Here is an 18,479-nt window from a genome sequence, read left to right on the forward strand (position 1 = left end):
GCAGACATTTCATTACCCAAACTAGGGAACATCATCAACGATCCTAGCACCCTCACTAAATGTATCATTTTATCTCGGTATGCTTATATTCATAAGAATCCATTTTCAGTTTTCACAATGTTTCAATCTTCTACTTCTTTTGAGGTCTCTTGTTGTCCTTTTTTTTTTAAAGAACTTTGGTTCTTTTTGTTAACAATGATTCTTTCTTTAAGAATCACTTGGCTCTAAAGATTGCAAGAAGGATTTTGCTTTTGAGACAGTAAGTTTTATCAAGTTTACATGAATAGAAAGCACCAAAGAGAACACACCATCTTGCAACCGAACTCAGTGCAAATAATCATACATAAATATATTTTGTGACTGTAATGTCATAGTTAAAAGACTGATCCTAGCAACCAGCAGGCTTTTGGTAAGCCACTGCCTGATAATACCAGTGTCTCATCTACATTTGACACATATGCACCTAAACATACAATTTATTCCCTACCTGAGATGGTCACAGAACATGTCCATAATTTCGAGTAATGACTGGACACAGAGATCTCGGGAGAAGTCATCAAACTAAAATAGGGACCACAAAAACATTATAACAGGTCTTAAGTAATACAAAAAATTAAGGCAGACATGGGCTTGAATCTTGCAAAGTTAATGTTTCCTAGCCTTTTTTTCTAAAACACTTTGATATTTCAAGAGCCTTATACCAAATATTATTAATAGATAATTATGTTCCCATTATGTTTTATAAAAACGTCTCATACTTTATATTTTACAATTAAGTCTACAATGGAAGTATGTTTTCTGATTTAATAAAATATCACCACGTATTGCCTTCTTAAATGGAGATGCAGTACAGTCTAAAACTGGAAGACTATTACCACCTGTTGAATCTTTACCTTTTATATTTTTTTTATTTACTCTACCTGGCATAGATTTTAAAATTTCAGCCACGTTTAATTTTGAATCTTCCTGCAAAATGGATGGTTCCAGGCAAGGGGTGGGGGGGGAGAGAGAGACTAGTCATTTTAACCAAGTCTAGCATCCAACCTTCAGCGCAAAATTTTGCTGGTTAGGTTCTAACTAGCAAATTGGAAATTCTGAAAATAAATGCTGGAAGAAATATAGAGGCAGCCCTCAACTTATGACTATAATCGAGTCCAAAATATTCATTGCTAAGCAAAGCTGCTGTTAAGTCAACCATGTACCATTTTACAATTTTTTTGCTATTGTTAAGTGAATCCCTACATCTGTTAAATGAATCGTGCAGTTCTTCAGGAAATCTGGCTCCCTCATTGATTTTGCTTCTCAGAAATCTCCTGGAAAGATTGGAAAGTGATGATCGCAGGACCCTGGGATGCTACAACCATTGTAAACACATGCCACTTGCCAAGCACCTGAAGTGTGATCATGTGACTGTGGGAATGCTACAACAGACATAAGTGTGAGAACTGGTCATAAGTCATCTTTCTCGGTATCATTGTAACTTTGAATAGTCATTAACCAAATAGTTGTAAGTTGAGGATTACTACACTATACTCTTAATATTTTGATTTTGACAGCCAACTGCTAGTCAGTTACACTTAGGATAAGTTCCCTCATTTTATTATATCATTGTGTTATGTTACTGTGCTTTACTCACTCACAATTAACTAGGTTTACACCACATGCTAAGCCATATATTGTACTGTGACTTCAAAACTACAATGGCTGAGTCTATACAATAAGCCGAACTGTATATACTGTATTGATCAGGATTAGCCATGAAAGCCAGCTGGATAAGCCCTGCGACTCACCTCACATGGTTGCTGTTGTGGGGAAAATAGGAGGAGGAAGGTGTGTTGGATATGTTTGCCACCTTGAATTATTTGTAAGAATAATAATGGCAACATACAAATCAATGAATACATAAACATGCCAGAGTGTATGAATGCAGCCTTAAAACATAATTAAATACACAATTCTAGATTTAAAATTCCAAGTTTAATTCCGGGAAATGGCAAATAAAGGATTTGCCTGCGGAAAGCTGACCAAAATTACTGGGAGTTGGGCAGTGTATGTACTGTATAAATATTTCTCAGGAAAGGGGGAGGAAAAACTATTAATGATTGTAGCATCTGAGGTCTCTATTTTCACATACCGAGTTCTGAAAGGGTTCCAAGACTATGATATGAAAACCAATTAGACTAATGAAATATATATACATATTTTTATGATTTTTTTTTAATGAAATGCATATTTACAGTATTTGGTTCTTTGTTGAATGACAGAGGAAAGAAAAAGTTTGTGGAAGATGAGTCTACAAAAGCAAGCAGATGATAATTAGGCAATGCTGCCAAGTGAATAAGATCTTATACCTTCAAATCTTCCTCTTTTTCCTGTTTTGCAAAACTTGCCAAAATACACATAGAGGACCAAGTTCTTCATGGTACTATATTTCATCAAGCATGAATAACAGAAACAATGGTAAAATGTTGCACTCAGTCACATGGGCTAGAATTTTCTGTAAAGCTCTAAGGGAAACTAACACTTCTCCCTGGCTCACCAAACCTGATAAATTGTACACCTGATGCCATATCAAAACAGATTTCTGGGGGCTCTGAACATACACTGGTGCCAAACCTGCAAAGAGCAGAATGACAAAATTCAGAGGAGAAACACAGATAAATGTTTGAATACTACCTTGCTGATGGCCATCAGAACAGTAGAATACGACACCATCTGTAAACAAGAGAAAGGGGGAGATAGTTACAAGCTAAAGCTAATATTTAATCAAATCCACAAACAAGGCCTGCCATTTCAACTGCTGTGTGAAGGGGGTGAGGGACAACAAGGTCACCTGTCAGCAATACATTTTTGCTGAAGCGCTGGCCTGGCACAAATTTAAACAGACATTTTTAGGCAAGGGTGTAGTTTCACATCAACATTTGAGTGAGCAGCCCAAGGAAAAAAAGGAGAGTTTAAAATGAAATAAAAAGTCTTTTCTTATGGCGATTTTTACCAAGAATCCCAAATTCATACCAATGGAAAAACTCACTTGTTTCATTTTGGGAATAATGATAAGAAAACACATCACCACCACCACCATCATCACAAAACTTGTACAAGGTATCTAACATCCTTTTTCAAGAATAATAGATGCTTCCATTGGGGGACTATATTAGCCCCAAATCAGTTGATTAGCACTAGGCTTTCACAACTTTTTTTTTTTCCTTTTGGACAATTTTTTTTAAATTTTTGGCTACAAAAGCATGAATTAAACATTCATATTTAATCCATTCAAAATTTGAACCTTCCAGTCACAATAAAGCCAAATATCTGCTGTAGTTTTGCAGATCAGCAGAAAAGCAACAGACTGAGAGTCATTGATTTCAATAAAAGAAAATTATTCCCAAAAGTTAAAGTGGGCATTAAATCAAAGGTAAACGTCTAATGGAGATTCTCAACCATGCAGATCATGGTTGTTCAAAATGTACTTTTCCAAGACGCAACTGGACTTTCTGGTTTTTCTTTGAAGATGTTTCGCTTCTCATCTGACCTCAGATCTGAAGAAGCTTCTTGGATGAGAAGCAAAACGTCTTCAAATAAAAACCAGAAAGTCCAATTGCCTCTTGGAAAAGCACCTTTGGGAAAATCAGGGATAGAGTTTCAGTGCCCTCCACAAACCTTTCTTACAATTCAGCAAGATGAAAATAATTTACACAAATTAAAAAAGATTAAAATTGCACAATTATTTTAAAATTGCTCCATGAGCTACTTAAAACTGGATCAGCTCAGATGTTTTCAATTTTTTTTCAAAGATACTTCAGTCCTTCAGATACTTCACAGATACTAGTCTTATAGCTAAAACAATATTTAATCCATTAACATTAATTTGCACCTCCTGAAATTGAAAGGATTTATAATGGGATTATTACCTGAGAACTGATGGCATATTTCAGATAGGACAGGAGCAATGGGTTTGGCGATGGGCCAATCATGGCCTGTTCAAGAAGTGCTTCTGTAATTTAAAACAAAAGAAAATATTTATAGAAAAGTACAATCATTTTCACAAAGAATAACAATGGCCATAATTTGGTCTATTAAAATCACTCATGAAATTGGATCACTTTCACGAAACATCAAACTTCTATAATTTTACAGTGTTCTGTAGAATAACAGAAGCAAATAATTCAAGGGAGAAAAAGAAATTATAGTATCCTTTGTTCAACTACTAAGACTTCTGAGGAAGAAATGGACATGGCGGCCACCACCTTCTCCTCACATGTTAAATACACTGCAGTCAAAGAACATGATTATATAGAAGTTCCACAGCCTCAGATTTAGCAGAATCTTTGTCAGGTGTCCCCTTTATGCTCTGTGTTTCCTAGGAATGAGACAGAAGTTTAAGAACTGATCCAAAAAGTATCTCAAGGCATACTGTTGGCATGAACTTCCCAATGGCAGCTTTCACTGGATTTAGTAAAAAATAACCATATGATATGGTTGTGTGATCACTTCATATCTTTTTGGGATTTACTAATGCATTCAAATAGATTTACTTTATTATTTAAATGTTAAATAATACTTTATGATGCCAAAACTATATACCAAGGCTTTGGAATCTGGCTGTTTGTTAAGAATTATGATTGTATCAAGCTTGGTAGTGGTAAAACATGATACTGAAAAATTATAAACATATTTGGAATAATCTTGATTATTAAGGAATGGTTGTTGAAAATTTGTGATTTATCTGTTTTGGAAAAGGCAAATCAAAGGATGCAGGAGGACGGTAGAGATTTTATGATATTTTACAATACTATATTGCATTTAGTAAACCAGTGAAAATCGATAAATGTAAAATGTGAGAGATGTTTGTTTATTTTCTTTTTTTCATAGATTATATTTTTTGATTTGGATTATTTCTTTTCTAAATTTGTTTTTTTAAAGATATAAAGGTATTTGTTAATTATGCATGTTAAGAATATTAAATAAAAAATAAAAATGATATACATTTTTCCTATTCAGTCAATTTTTTAATTAGATTTTTTTTAATTAAAAAAATTCTATAGCTTAAAGACAGATACAGAAGTATATAAAGAAAAGAAACAAAAAAGTGAAGAAAAGAATACAGTTAAAGAAAGAAAAAAAAGATAGTTAAGAAACAACTTCTGCCCTTATTTACAAAAGTTACAAACTCATTTCAGATAGCCCTCAAGTTATGACTACCTTCGTTACTGGGATTTTTTTGTACAGTAAGCCAAGATGGACTCGATTTTACAACAATTTTATGGCAGCTGTTAAGCAAATCTCCACAGTCTTTTAGTGATGCTGCAATCAGTTGTATATGTAAGCCGGTTGCCAAGCAACCCAAATGTGATTATGAGATTGTAAGGGTGATGTGACAGTTGTAAGTGCAAGTACAGGTCATAAGTTATTTCTTCTAAGGCCATCATAATTTTGAACCATCCTTTAATGAACAGTCATAAGTCAAGGATTCCTTGTGCCCCCCCTTAAAATTACAATAATGTCTTTGAGCCCCTTATTGTTTTTTCAATCTTCAAATCTAGGAATCGCCACATCACTTTTTCCATTTTCAGCAAAGTCTATAAAAGATTTCCAGGCTTTTATAAAAGTACTTATTGTTTCATCTCTGACAAAACAGGTCAGTTTTGATATTTATGCTACTTCTGCTTCGTTCACAATGCATTCCTTCACTGTAAGTATTTCAGGTTTTCTTCATTTTTTGAGTATACCATTTGTTAAGTGAATTTTTCCCCATTTTATGACTTTTCTCATCGCGTTTGTTATGTGAATCATTGCAGTTCTTAAATTAGTAACATGGCTGTTAAATGAATCTGGTTTCCCATTGATTTTGCTTGTCAGAAGGTCACAAAAGGTCGCCTGACTCTCAAATATTACAACAGTCATAAATGTGAGTCAGTTGTCAAGCATGGTGATGCTGCAACAGTTATAAGTGTGAAAAATGTCATAAGTCACTTTTTCAATGCCATTGTAACTTCGAGTGGTCATTAAACAACTATTGTAAATTGAGGACTACCTATAATAATCTTGCAGCAGTTACCATATATAAAATCAGTATTCCATAACTAACTTCCCATAGGTCCCAATAAAAAGAATTCTGATTTCATCTCAATATTAATCTTCAAAATTCTTTGTATCATCATATATATTTGTCTCTAATTTCTTTTTTGCTTTTTCACAGATCCACGGTATATGGTAAAATGTTCCTTCGTGTCTTTCAATTTCCATCACTAACTTGAAGTACCTTTATACAATTTAGATAATTTCTTTGATGTCCTATTCCAGCAATAAATCATTTTGTAAAATATGTCTTAAAAATTATAACACAACATGAATTTCAATCCCTTTATCCACATTCTGTCCCACTGATCCACCTGTATATTGTAACCAATATTCTTTGCCCATTTTCTCATGCAATCTTTTATTTGTTCCTCTTCTGTTTCAAATTTTAACAGTTGCTTTTGGAATCATATGTTCATCATTTGTATACAATTCATTTCAAATTCTGTTTTATGCTGTTTAATCCCCATTATCTTTTAATCTACATTAAACCTTTCTCTTAATTGTGCATATAAAAACCACTGAAAACTAAATCTCTCTGCAGTTAGTTAATTGTTCTCTTAAGTTCATCTTCTTGTATTAATAAATTTTGATATATTAACCATTTCTCTTTGCCTGCTGTTCCTCAACTACAAAATACTTCCTCTACTGAGGAAATTTTTAATTATAAAATACTTACTCTGAAATTTTTTAATTAATTATTTAAATAACTACAGATGAACATAAAAGGGCACAGGGAGATTCTTCAACATAGGTTTGTTTAATGGTTTTCCTTAAGTTTTCATTGATAAGTTCTTTCTTATGCTCAAAATTCTATTTATTCTCCCATTTCTAATAAAGCCATAATTCCCTGTTTTGGAAACTTATTTATCTGTACATGTATTTCCCATGAACATTAATCACAATCTCACAGATTATCAGTGTTAAGTTATTTGCAAAGCATCTAACAATTAAGAGTTTTTGGGAAAATTATCGATTAAAATCTATTTAAAATTTACATTCTTTAGATCAGTGTGGTCTTGGAGGACCTGGGTGGGGATGGTGTCTGCCTCAGGAATCCTTGAAATCAAAATTATTTGCCAGCCTATGCTGACAAATAATATATTAAAATCGCATTAAAGAATCATGAGAAGCAGTAATGACAGTGAGTACATCAATTTTAATTTTCAATATGGAAAATATTGATAAATATAACTTACACAAACAAAAGCTCATTTGTGAACTAATTTTAAAAAGTGGGAAGGGATTTGAGAGAAAAACATTTAAGAAACATTGCTCTAAAATACCAATAGGCAGAAGAAAAGTAAGGGTTCTCTCTTCCAACTGTTTAAATATAGCATTAATTTATCTTCATATCTCCCAGAAAAATAATTGAATTTCTGGAATTAAGAAATCTGGAGTGAAGAATAAATTTTAAGCCAGGAAACTTCTACCAGAAATCTAGCTGTCGGGTTTGGGGCCAATTAAAATTTCCATAACTTCTTAAACCCAGTTTCTTGAAGACCTTATTCTAATGGTTTGATCATGATTACATGGCTAAATGTGGCTACGTCATCCACAACAACAAAAAAGGATCCAGTTACCTTATGCGGATGGCAATGTTATATTAACCACTGCAATAACTTATGCATGCGTGGACATCATGTCTCAGATCACCCCCAAATTGTGGACCAGATATTTGAGAGGGAAAAATGCCATCTTTTGGAATAGAAAGTATTCCGTCAAATTGATTAACCCCCTTTCTCCAACCATCAAATCTTCAGGCTTGTCTGGATTTAATTTTAATCTGTTACAACTCATGCTACCTGAAGTACAGTCTTGGTAGGAATCAATCAGGAGCCCAGCAAATCTGACAAAAATTGAAAAGGAAGGTGCATAAAAGTGCCACTGAACATTACCACCTTTTACAAGCTCTCCCAGCAATCTCACAAATATGGTAACTAATCAGGAGAATAGAACTAATTCCTGTCAGAGTTATACCTTAAAAAAAAAGATTGAAGTTAATAGAACTACTGTGTTAAACCTACTATTAACTTGGGAGCAAGGTCACAACAAAGCCATATTATAACATTTAGACTTGTGTCTAAAGGTGGTTCAGAAATTAATAATGTCAGAAGCTATCAAGGCATTCACAGGAAGGGACTAGTTGCCCCTATCAGGCTCTGTTAATAAATAATCCATCAGGGCAACCCATACTATTATTGCCTGCCCTGAAACAGATTTAGATAACCGATTTCACTCAAAGAACCTGAAGTTAATTCACCATCATCCTCTCAGAAATGGAAAATTCGAAGATGGCCTAAAATAATTAAAAACCAAAGAATCTATTATTGGTTTTGCAAAAGGTGGCATACCACTGGTATCTCCCCACTGCTGACATAAATATTAAGGATCAGTATTTCCCTGACTGATCTCTCAAGGATATGTGGTTGCACAGACTTATAAGTAAATTATAAATATAAGCAAAGTTGCTTATATTCATGGTCAATAGTGAATATGGCCAAGAATATAAGCAACATTGTCTATAAACAGTCTATACAGATATCACAACTTGCTACCAAAGATTCAAGGAGGACTTCACTCTTCTAAAAAGGCCACATTAGTCCTCAAATCACTTGAAAAATTAACTTATCAATCCCAAATAATATAAATACTATTTTTATTTATTTATTTATTTATTTTAGCGTATGGCAAATACATAGACTTATAGTAGTTCAAATGTTAATGTCCAGTCCACCCAACCATTTCAACCATGTTGGGGAAAAAATCAGACATTGGGCCTGTGTGAACTCTTGATGGACATTCAGATACAATGTGATGGATATTTTCTCAAGGAGTACCAGTCACATTGAGGAGTAGAGACAAGACACCACTTAAACAATGATTCCTGGCAAACACCATGTTGGGTACGGATCCTGTTCAGAATTAACCAATGCTGGCGAGGAAGATCAAAACCTGGCACTTTTTGTATAGGATCATTCATGTAACTGCCTGTATCTGGGCGTTCAGCAGCCCATTTGGCTTTCCACTATGAGTTGATGTCAAAGTTGTTAAGACAGCTGTGGAACATGTTCCAGAGAGGGCTTCCTGGATTTGAGCCTGCCAATTGATAGATGAGGAAGATCAGCGTGCAAAGGAAGAAGTGGGTTGGCAAACCTGGCAAACCACAAGACAGAGTAGAAAGCTTCCGCCCCATTGTCCTTCTGAGTTCTTGTTACAAATTACTGGAGAAACTTATCATTAACAGAATTGGACCCTCAATAGATACATTTCTGCCCATGAAACAAGCCAGTTTTCATCATAATCACAGTTGTGTTGATCAGGTCCTGAGCTTAACAGGACATATCGAGGCTAGTTTCCAGCAAGGCTTAAAAACCACAGCTATGTCCATCGACCTTACTGCAGCATACGATATCGTGTAGAAGAAGGATCTGCTTTACAAACTGAGACACATCATCCCCTGTAAAATCCTCTTATCACCAAATAAACATGCTCAGCGATAGATCCTTTCAGATCATTATGGGAGACAGCGCTAGCAAGTTAAGAAGACTCAATGATGGCCTTCCACAAGCTTCTGTACCGGCACCCACACTGTTCAATCTTTATATCTCAGATATGCCGGCTACAAGGAGACGTAAATTTGGGTATGCAGATGACCTGGTCCTAGCAGCGCAAGATAAAAATTTGGAAGTATTGAACTGGCTCCTCTCTGAGGATCTGAAGTCTCTGGGAAAATTCTTTGCTGACTGGAGACTCATACCCAGTGTCAGCAAAACGGTGACTACCTGTTTCCATCTCAACAACAAACTCGCCAATGTCACCCCAAAGGCCTACCTGAATAACAACCTTTTCCCTTATGATCCTCACTTCAAATACCTTGGAGTAACTTTGGATTGGACTCTCTCCTATAAGAAACATCTAGATAACATGTCCGCTAAAATCAATACCAGGAACAACTTAATCCAGAAACTAAGAGGATCTAGATGGGAAGCCTCAGCCTCTACTCTCAGAATATCAGCAGTAAGGTTGGTCTACTCTACAGCTGAATACTGTGCCCCCGTTTGGCTTAATAGCTGCCACACTAGCAAGATCAATGCTAGACTAAATGATACAATGAAGATAAAATAAAATCTACTCCTACTTGCTGGCTCCCCATCTTGAGACACATAGCACCACCAGCCCTACGAAGGCAGGAAGCCTTAGTGAAGGTAAACAACAAAATTATAAATACTATAATTTAGGAGTAACTAAATTCCATAAAACCTTTCTTAGTATCTTATAAATTTAATGTTTTATAAGTAATAACATGATAACCCATCCAAAAATATATATCAAATTTGGAGTAACATTAGCTATAACTATATTTATTCTTTCCCATATATGGGGATTTTTAACCATATATTATACCAGCCTTAGTTTGGAAAAAGAATATTAGCTTCCAGCAATGAAGACATTTTCTAGGCTTACATTTCTGAATATTTAAATGATTCTATGAAAATTTTAGAACTAGTAGCAAGTATATTAAGTTTATTAAAATTAACTAAATAACCTGAAAGTTTACCCAAGTGTTTTACAATGTCCAGAAACAATATGTCTCACTCAATTCCAGGTAAACCTATTTTGAATTCTTAGCTTCTTGCACATTAGTCTTGCAAAATGGACAGAATATTTAACAATGATATGGCCACACCTTCTTCAGTTTCACAAACAAGGATCAAATCACCTAGATGATGACCTTATTTAAAATTGGCCTAGAATTCAACAGGACAAGTAAAAAGGGAGGTATGGCTGTATCTTCCCATTTAGCTGGAAATCAGGGCAAATGAAGAAACAGGGACTATCTACTTGAATTTCTCTTTCTTGAAAGAACCACTTCTAGTCCCATCATTATGGAACTACCATCTATTCCAGAAACTGTTAATCAACCATTCCTTCTCCAAATGCAAATCCTAGTTGATAAAATGAAGCACCTCTACAAAGTTCCACCCAAATATAAAAGCACCAGCTCAACATCTTAAATATCAATTCAAATCCTATTTACAAAACCAGTGAATAAAATTCCTAAAACTACTTTACCCAAAAGAGCAAATGAAAAGAGCAAAAGACAGCCTGGGAATAACTTTGGTGACAACTGTTTTTCCACACAGCAAGTTATATACCAATAGTATTATACCATATTGTTTTCTAGTCATGGTAGTAACAAAAGACAATACAGATTCCCTTTTCATTAAAATGCCATAAAATTATATAGTTTGTAAACATAAACAGTAAATATATTTTGTAAATAATTTGTGAACAGTTCCAAAGAAATCTTAACAATCTCCACAAAAATTGCTATTCACACCAGTAATTCCCAACTCATAGTCCAAAACCCAATCAACTCAGCATTCTTTCCTCCCAATTCCACAAAAAAATGAATACAATGAAAAGTCCCAACCACAATCCATATCCTTCACAACTCAGCTGCCTTCTTTCCTATATACACTTTTTCTACTACACAATGAAAATCCACAACTATGTTATTATAGCCTATGATATTCTTCTATTTCTTCCGCTTACATGTTTCTCATTCTTCCACACTGCATGACTTTTCCAACCATCTACTTCTATTTTCCTGTAAATACAGGCCCTTGCCTTTTTTTCTGTTGACACATTCATGAGCCTTCTTTTATCACATATAGCACCATTAGTACTGTACATTTACAATGTGGTTTTAATATCTACTCCATTGTTCTTTCTACTACTCATACACACACCAAGAATTTGTATGTCTTCCCCATCAATCTTTTAATGAGAATGTCAACAGATGTTAACATTCTTCAGGACAAAACTTGGATAAAAAGAAATTACCAGGCTTCCAAACAATCCTAACATCCAAGTATCTTTCCTTTTTATATGTATATCTTGTATATTAGTTTTAGGTATTGGAATTTGTGGTTTTAACAAAGAAAAAAGTAGCACCCAGAAATCTTTCTCTGATATACAAATAACAAATATCACTAGAAAGAATCTCTGCACATGGGAACTGATATTTCAAACTCCATATCAATAGTTAGTGACTCCCTTAACAATTGTTCTGATGGATTATTCCATGCATCTACTGTCATTATTCCAATTCCAACTGTTAAGAATTTCAAATTTTTAGTAGTCAATAGATCTTGCCAGGAATGCTATACTTAGCAGCCATTCAGCTCACATAATCCCACTACTTACACCATATATTCTGGGTTGTCTCTAAAGCAGTTTTAGAAAAGCATACTTGCTGCAAATTCTGGAAGCTATAGACCCAATAAAGTTTCCAATGCTTTGTATTTATATTATGTATTTATATAGTGTGCGCATTCTTTCTATGTAAATTAGATATATTTGCACAATGTTATTTTTATTAGGAAAATTTATGGTGCGGGGTCCGTGGTGCTCTCTGAGCTTGCTTGTTTTCTTGCAGATGTTTCATTACCCTAATTAGGTAGCATCCTCAGTGCTAGAAAGGAGTGCTGTCTGGTGTCTTCCCTATCTATGTGAGTGGGGGCAGTCTTAAAAATTCTTTGGTTAGGCTGTTTACTGATGGCTCTTTGGCAGTTTCTTGATTGGGTTACTGCTTACTTCATTGTTGGTCTGAAGTTAACCTTGGAGTTAGTCTATGCTGATCTGAGTGCTGATTACTGGTGGAAAGATGCTGTAGTCTTTTTCTCTTTTGGACTGGTTGATTGTTTCATTTGCATAGTCTATAGATGTTGTTAATGTTTATGTGTCTATTGATGGCTGATTTGTCAGAGTGCCAGGCTTCTAGAAATTCCCTGGCAATTTTGGACTTGACCTAATCTAGGATTGTCACATTTCCCAATTAAAACTATGGTTAAATCAGTCTATATGTTGTGAAATTAAAGAATTTTCATCATGTCTTCTGACTGCCAATTGGTGTTCATGGATGCATTCTGCCAATTTATGGTGCAAATTGAAAATTAACATGGGCTACATCTTGAAAAATACACATAATTTATCTTAATACTTATAGAGGGCAATCAATCAAGAGAAAGGAAATGGATTTTGACAACCTCAATACTGCCTTCTGATCTCCAGAAAACATATTTGTGATATCCAGTCTTTTAGTTCTTAAGACATACCCATGCTAACTCCATACTTAATCTCCCATTTCTACGAATTCACACTTTTGATAATTACCCATGTTTTTTACAGGGTGGATTGTTTGCATAATTATGCAGGAAAAAAGTATTCTGTCTAAACAAAGAGCTAAAATTAATAATGACCATGTTTGTTTAAATTTCAATATTAATCCAGATGGTCTGTTGCAAAATTAAACAGAGCAGTACAAAGCTTTAAAAGCTTTAAAAATGTTGAACAGACTTTGAATTCCCAAGCTTGCACCATACAAGAAATGATACTAGGATTATCATAAATAGGACATATTTTTTTAAATATTAAAAAATAGAAAAAGAGTGCAATATTGATCAAAAGGTGAGAAAGCTGTAGTGATAATACAACAATTAATTTATGCAGAGATCCAGATAGATATTTTATCAGGTAGTTCTCAATTTCCAACCATTCGTTTAGTGACCCTTCAAAGTTACAACTTTGAAAAAAGTGATTTATGACCATTTTTCATACTTAAGACAATTGTAGTATCCCCACGATCACATGATTAAAACTTGGACACTTGGCATGATCCCCTGGTTGCAGTGTCCAGGGATCAAATTATCATCTTTTGCAATCTTCTGACAAAGTCAACGGGGAAGCCAGATTCACTTAGCAACTGAGTTACTAATTTAACAAATGCTGTGATTCATTTAGCAACTATGGCAAGAAAAGTCATAATCTGGGCAAAAAATCACTTAACTGTCTTGCTTAGCAATAGAAATTTTGGGCTCAATTGTGGTCAAGCACCACCTGAAATTTCTAATAATTTTATGAAGTCTTATGTAGTCTTGTGAAAAAGAATATCATGAGGTAATGAATAAGGAGGAATGCCTGAATTAAACAATTAAACCAATGTGAGACCAGTTTAATTTTTATGAAATAGCATTGGTTATATATTTTTCTTTTCCTAATTTTCTATATGGAGATTTTAAGTATTGTAGTTCCATTTTTAAATAAGCACTGTTTTATTTCTCTAAAGAAATAAACCATAATGGGTCTTACCTATGATTAGACAGAAATCTATTTCATTAATTATCATTAATTATATTATTTGTTTCACCAATATCACTTTGAGATAGTTATATTTTATCTGTATTTAGATGAATCCAAAATTCAGTAAACAGAAGTAGAAGCTTTTAATATATTTCTAGTACAAGAAATTAAGAAAGAAATTGAAAGCTATAAGCCCTGACAGTATCTCCTAAAAACCTCTCAAGAATAAGAAAGTTAAATTCTGCTTAATTGCACATTTATTCTAGGACGTTTTCATCTTTTATTGCTAAAGCTAAAGCAACCTTAAGAAAAAAAATTATGTGTGCCATTCCAAAAATGAAAGCAGAACAGATTGAGGATTTGTAAGGGGTGTGAAAGATAGAAAGACATACTGAGAACCTACCTATACTGCAAAAATGATTTTTTTTTCCAAATCAATTCTGTAAATTAGAAGATTTCATTAATGTAATAAGTCATATTGGCTTTCTCTAAATGAGAGAACAAAGTTTTGCTCAAACTATAATTTATCTGCAAACTAGAGTGCTTTTATGCTAAATCTGAATAAAAGGTTGGGGCAGAGCCAGAAAATGCTTATGGTTGGACAGCTAGGCTACAAGCCAGATTTTGAACACATATTCAGCAAAGCAGTAAGAAATTTCTCTCTTTGGGCATCTCAGATTGGCAGCTGAGCAGTTTTCAATCACAAAGACACATTCTTATGTGTTTCCTGGCAAAACGTCCCCTGCTTTTTCAAACCTAAGTAGGCAATTGCAATATCAGTAGCAGCTTATATAGACTCCGAATACAAACGAAGATGCTATAATAATTCCAAAGTAAGAAAATGTAACCAAATGTAGGTAAGGTATTGGTCAAAACATTTCTAGCTTCCCTTTCTCAAAAGAAACCCAAAGCCAGGAATGGGCCTAGTTGCAAAAAAAGTTGATTGACAATATTTAAACAAGAGTAAAAATTAGTCCATTTCCTATACCGACTATTATTTAAGAAATATATTTTTATATTTCTCTTTAACAGTTATATCACTTGCAAAAATAAACAGAAATTACACATTCTGCTGTTCTGAAGTGTTTAATTTTAGATTAATTAGATGTCTGCATATGGGAAGTCAGTGAAAAATAAAAAGGCTTTAATGCAGTAAATTACAGAATAACAGAACAGTGTTGATGGGTGACACTCTGCAGATGTAATAAGAGCAGAGAAAAAAAATGTTTTGCTGCTCTTATTGCCATGAGATAGCCTTAGCAGTGACTCTAAGTCATGTCCTATCAAAGTCATCCTCTTGACCTTCTTAGAGAACATACTCTAAATAATAAATTTAAAAAGTCATCCTTTGTTTTTATCCAGTGTGGTCTGCACATCTCTTAATCTGTAGCAAAACCCACAATTCCTTTGTGAACCAAGGGGAAAGACGGGAGTGATAGATTAAGAGAGCCCCATAGACACAAACCTTTCCAGAGCCTTAACGGCCTTTTGATTCCAGGCTATTACTAAGGCTTTGGCAGGGCCGTGCAGCAAAGCCTTTGGGATATCCTCCGGTTCCCTCTGGAACCCATTTGGGTCCATTGTTCTCTGAGAGCAGATCATACAAACGAGCCCAGTCTCCCTGCAGAGTGGGATGGTTTAAAAGAACCTCAAGAACCTGAGCGCGTGACTTGACCATGACAGAGGGGGATAATTCTAGATTCCCCACTAGATCACATTGATATTGCTCCAATTCCAGTAAGTGTATCAGATCAGGTTTGTGTCAGATCAATGATAATTTGGAATCGGTCCATGGCTGTCATTGTGGTCATGAACTCTTCTGAGGCCAAACCCAGGAAGGCAGATTGAAGTCACTGAGAACCATAAGTCTGGGGAACTTCACCAACAACCCTGCAATGGCTTATAGCAAATTGCCTATAACTGAGCTACATCTGCGATGAAATGCTTCAAAGCAGCTACCAGTCTCTTTTTGAGAACAACCACACCAACCCTAAATCTGTCCTCCTGTTCCTCCTTGTTATCTGAACCAGAGGTGGTTTTCAGCCAGTTCTCACTGGCTTGGGCGAACCGGGAGCGGTGATTTAGCGTGGGTCGCCGAGCTGGTGGCAACCCCTGGCTGGCCATGCCCCTGACCCAGTCGCTCACTTGTCCTGGTCGCTCTCCTAGCTTTCCCTACCATGTGGTGACCATGGCACACCTTGGGCGGCTGTCCCAGGGCTGCTGCACATGCGAACTGTGTGTGCAGCCGTTACACATGCGCACTACATGTGCAGCCATTACACATGCAGTGCACATGTGCAGCAGCCCCGGGACATCCGCCGCCTTCCTGCCCTCCTGGAGCACATTTTCTTCCTTCTCCCAGTGGACGTGCCTCTTCCAGTCCGGTCCAGCCCAGCCAGCTCTCGCCCTTGTCGTGAAATGCCTGCAGCTGCTGCATGCTTTTTTCGATGCGGCTACAGTCAACAAACAGGCAGAAAAAGAAGAAACTAGCTGGCCAGTTGGGGGAGGCTTCTTGGAGCTGCGAAATAGGAGGCTACTGATCTCTGGCTCCGCTCCACTTCTCCAACAGTCCAGCGCCACCCTGTTCTATGTTCCGGCTGCTCGGACTTGCCGGGCCCGGCACATAAAACAGGGCGTGCTTTTTTCTGTGCGGTTGCTGGATTGCAGCCACACTGAAAAAAGCACACAGCAGCTGCAGGCATCTCACGACAAGGGGGGCGAGAAGCCTCGGGACATCCACCCACCCACCTGCTGGCTGGCCAGGCTGGGCTGGAAGAGGCGTTTCTGCCAGGAGAAGGAAGAAGGCGTGCTCCGGGAGGAAGGGCGCTGGGCAGGTGGGTGGATATCCTGGGACTACTTAAAGGTCGACTTTAAGAGCACTCCCATGGAAGAAACCGAGAACCGAAAACAAACGTAGTGGCAGGTGTGACCGGCATGTGTGTGCTTCCACAAGGAGTGTAAAGGGAAGCAGACACCACACCTCTGAGGAAAAGAGGTGCCAAAGCCTGGCTGTCACCCAGGAGGGGACCGCGGAGGGACCCATTACACGCCGTCACCCCCGCCGCCTTACTTTTGCTCTCATTCTTGTCTTCTTCTATGAGGGTGCTCTTAAAGTCAATCTTTAAGAGCTGGAAGACATTTTGTTAGATCGCCACCAACTCATCATTGGGAGAGATGTAGCCCCTAAATACATGAGAAGTCTTGGGCAAAGTTCTCTGACTTTTAAAATGCATCCGTGTGGTGTCTGCCTCCCTTCATGCTCCTTGTGCACTCTGGGGGTGCCTAACTAGAGCGCGAGAGAGCGAAGTTGACTGCTATGAGGCAAATGTCTTGGCTTCCCCTCTTGCTCCTCACAGTCGCCCTGAGCTGGTGTGGTTCTTTACTTGGGCAGCCAGACGGCAGCAGCAGCAGCCACAGCAGCAACAGGCTGCGCTGCAATAACAGTAAGATTTGGCGGTGCAAATTTATCTCCGAGGGGTTTCTGGCAAAAAAACAAAACAAAAACCTCCCCAAAACAAAACCCATTTGGCAGGCAGACTCGGCAGGCCATCCTGATCTTTAGTTGCACTTTTTTTTTTGTTCATCCCAAGGGCGGAGAGAGGGGGAAGGTACATAGGAAATCACCCTGTCTCTGCAGCATCGGTCATGTGACTGAGTGGGTGTGGCCAACTTGACATCACTCGCAGCAAGGTGCCGCACTTGTAGCAAGGTGCTTGCTTAGTTGGCCACGCCCACCCAGTCACATGACCAAACAAGCCACGCCCACAGAACCGGTAGTAAAAAAAATTGAATCCTACCACTGATCTGAACCTTGATTCTTTGATCTGTCTGGCTGACATTCTGGATTCCATGTTTCAGTCTCTGAACTGTGCTCCACTGGCTCTGTACTTAAGTTTCTTATCATTCAGATCTCTGGCAAGACCTGGTCCTCCTACCTATATTTCTTGCAGCTTTCTGTCTTGTGATTACTTGCTACTCTATTTGTAGCACCCTATACTTGCTACATACAAGTTAACGTGTATACATTCAGCCTGAAATAAGATGCCATACTTTCTTCAGGAGACAGGGATACTGAGCAGTCAGAATTTGACACAATTACTCTTCTTGAGGGTGTTTGAGAATCTGCACAAATGCAGAAATTTCCCATTCCAAGAAAGCTATGCTATGGAAGATGAGATATGAAGCATTGGCTAAGTGCTTCAGCTAGCATGGACTGTATTTATTCACAAAACATGAAAGTGAAAAGCAGTGTT

General features: G+C 36.7%; 1 protein-coding gene across 7 annotated transcripts in view; it reads right to left on the minus strand.

The window, feature by feature from the left end:
* Nucleotides 1–18,479, minus strand: part of MED24 (mediator complex subunit 24) — a 106,837-nt gene that overhangs the window by 61,778 nt on the left and 26,580 nt on the right. For all 7 annotated transcript variants that reach the window (XM_087945060.1, XM_087945062.1, XM_087945061.1 and 4 more), the window contains exons 3-5: nt 3,912–3,994; nt 2,677–2,715; nt 488–561 (exon numbers count right to left, since the gene is read on the minus strand). In XM_087945060.1, the coding sequence (XP_087801186.1) occupies nt 488–561; nt 2,677–2,715; nt 3,912–3,994 (196 nt within the window). The remainder of the gene's footprint in view (nt 1–487; nt 562–2,676; nt 2,716–3,911; nt 3,995–18,479) is intronic.

Source organism: Notechis scutatus, chromosome Z (genome assembly GCF_049901735.1).
Source record: "Notechis scutatus isolate UNSWTSFEM ecotype Mainland chromosome Z, rNotScu1.2, whole genome shotgun sequence".
NCBI classification, from domain to species: Eukaryota; Metazoa; Chordata; class Lepidosauria; order Squamata; family Elapidae; genus Notechis; species Notechis scutatus.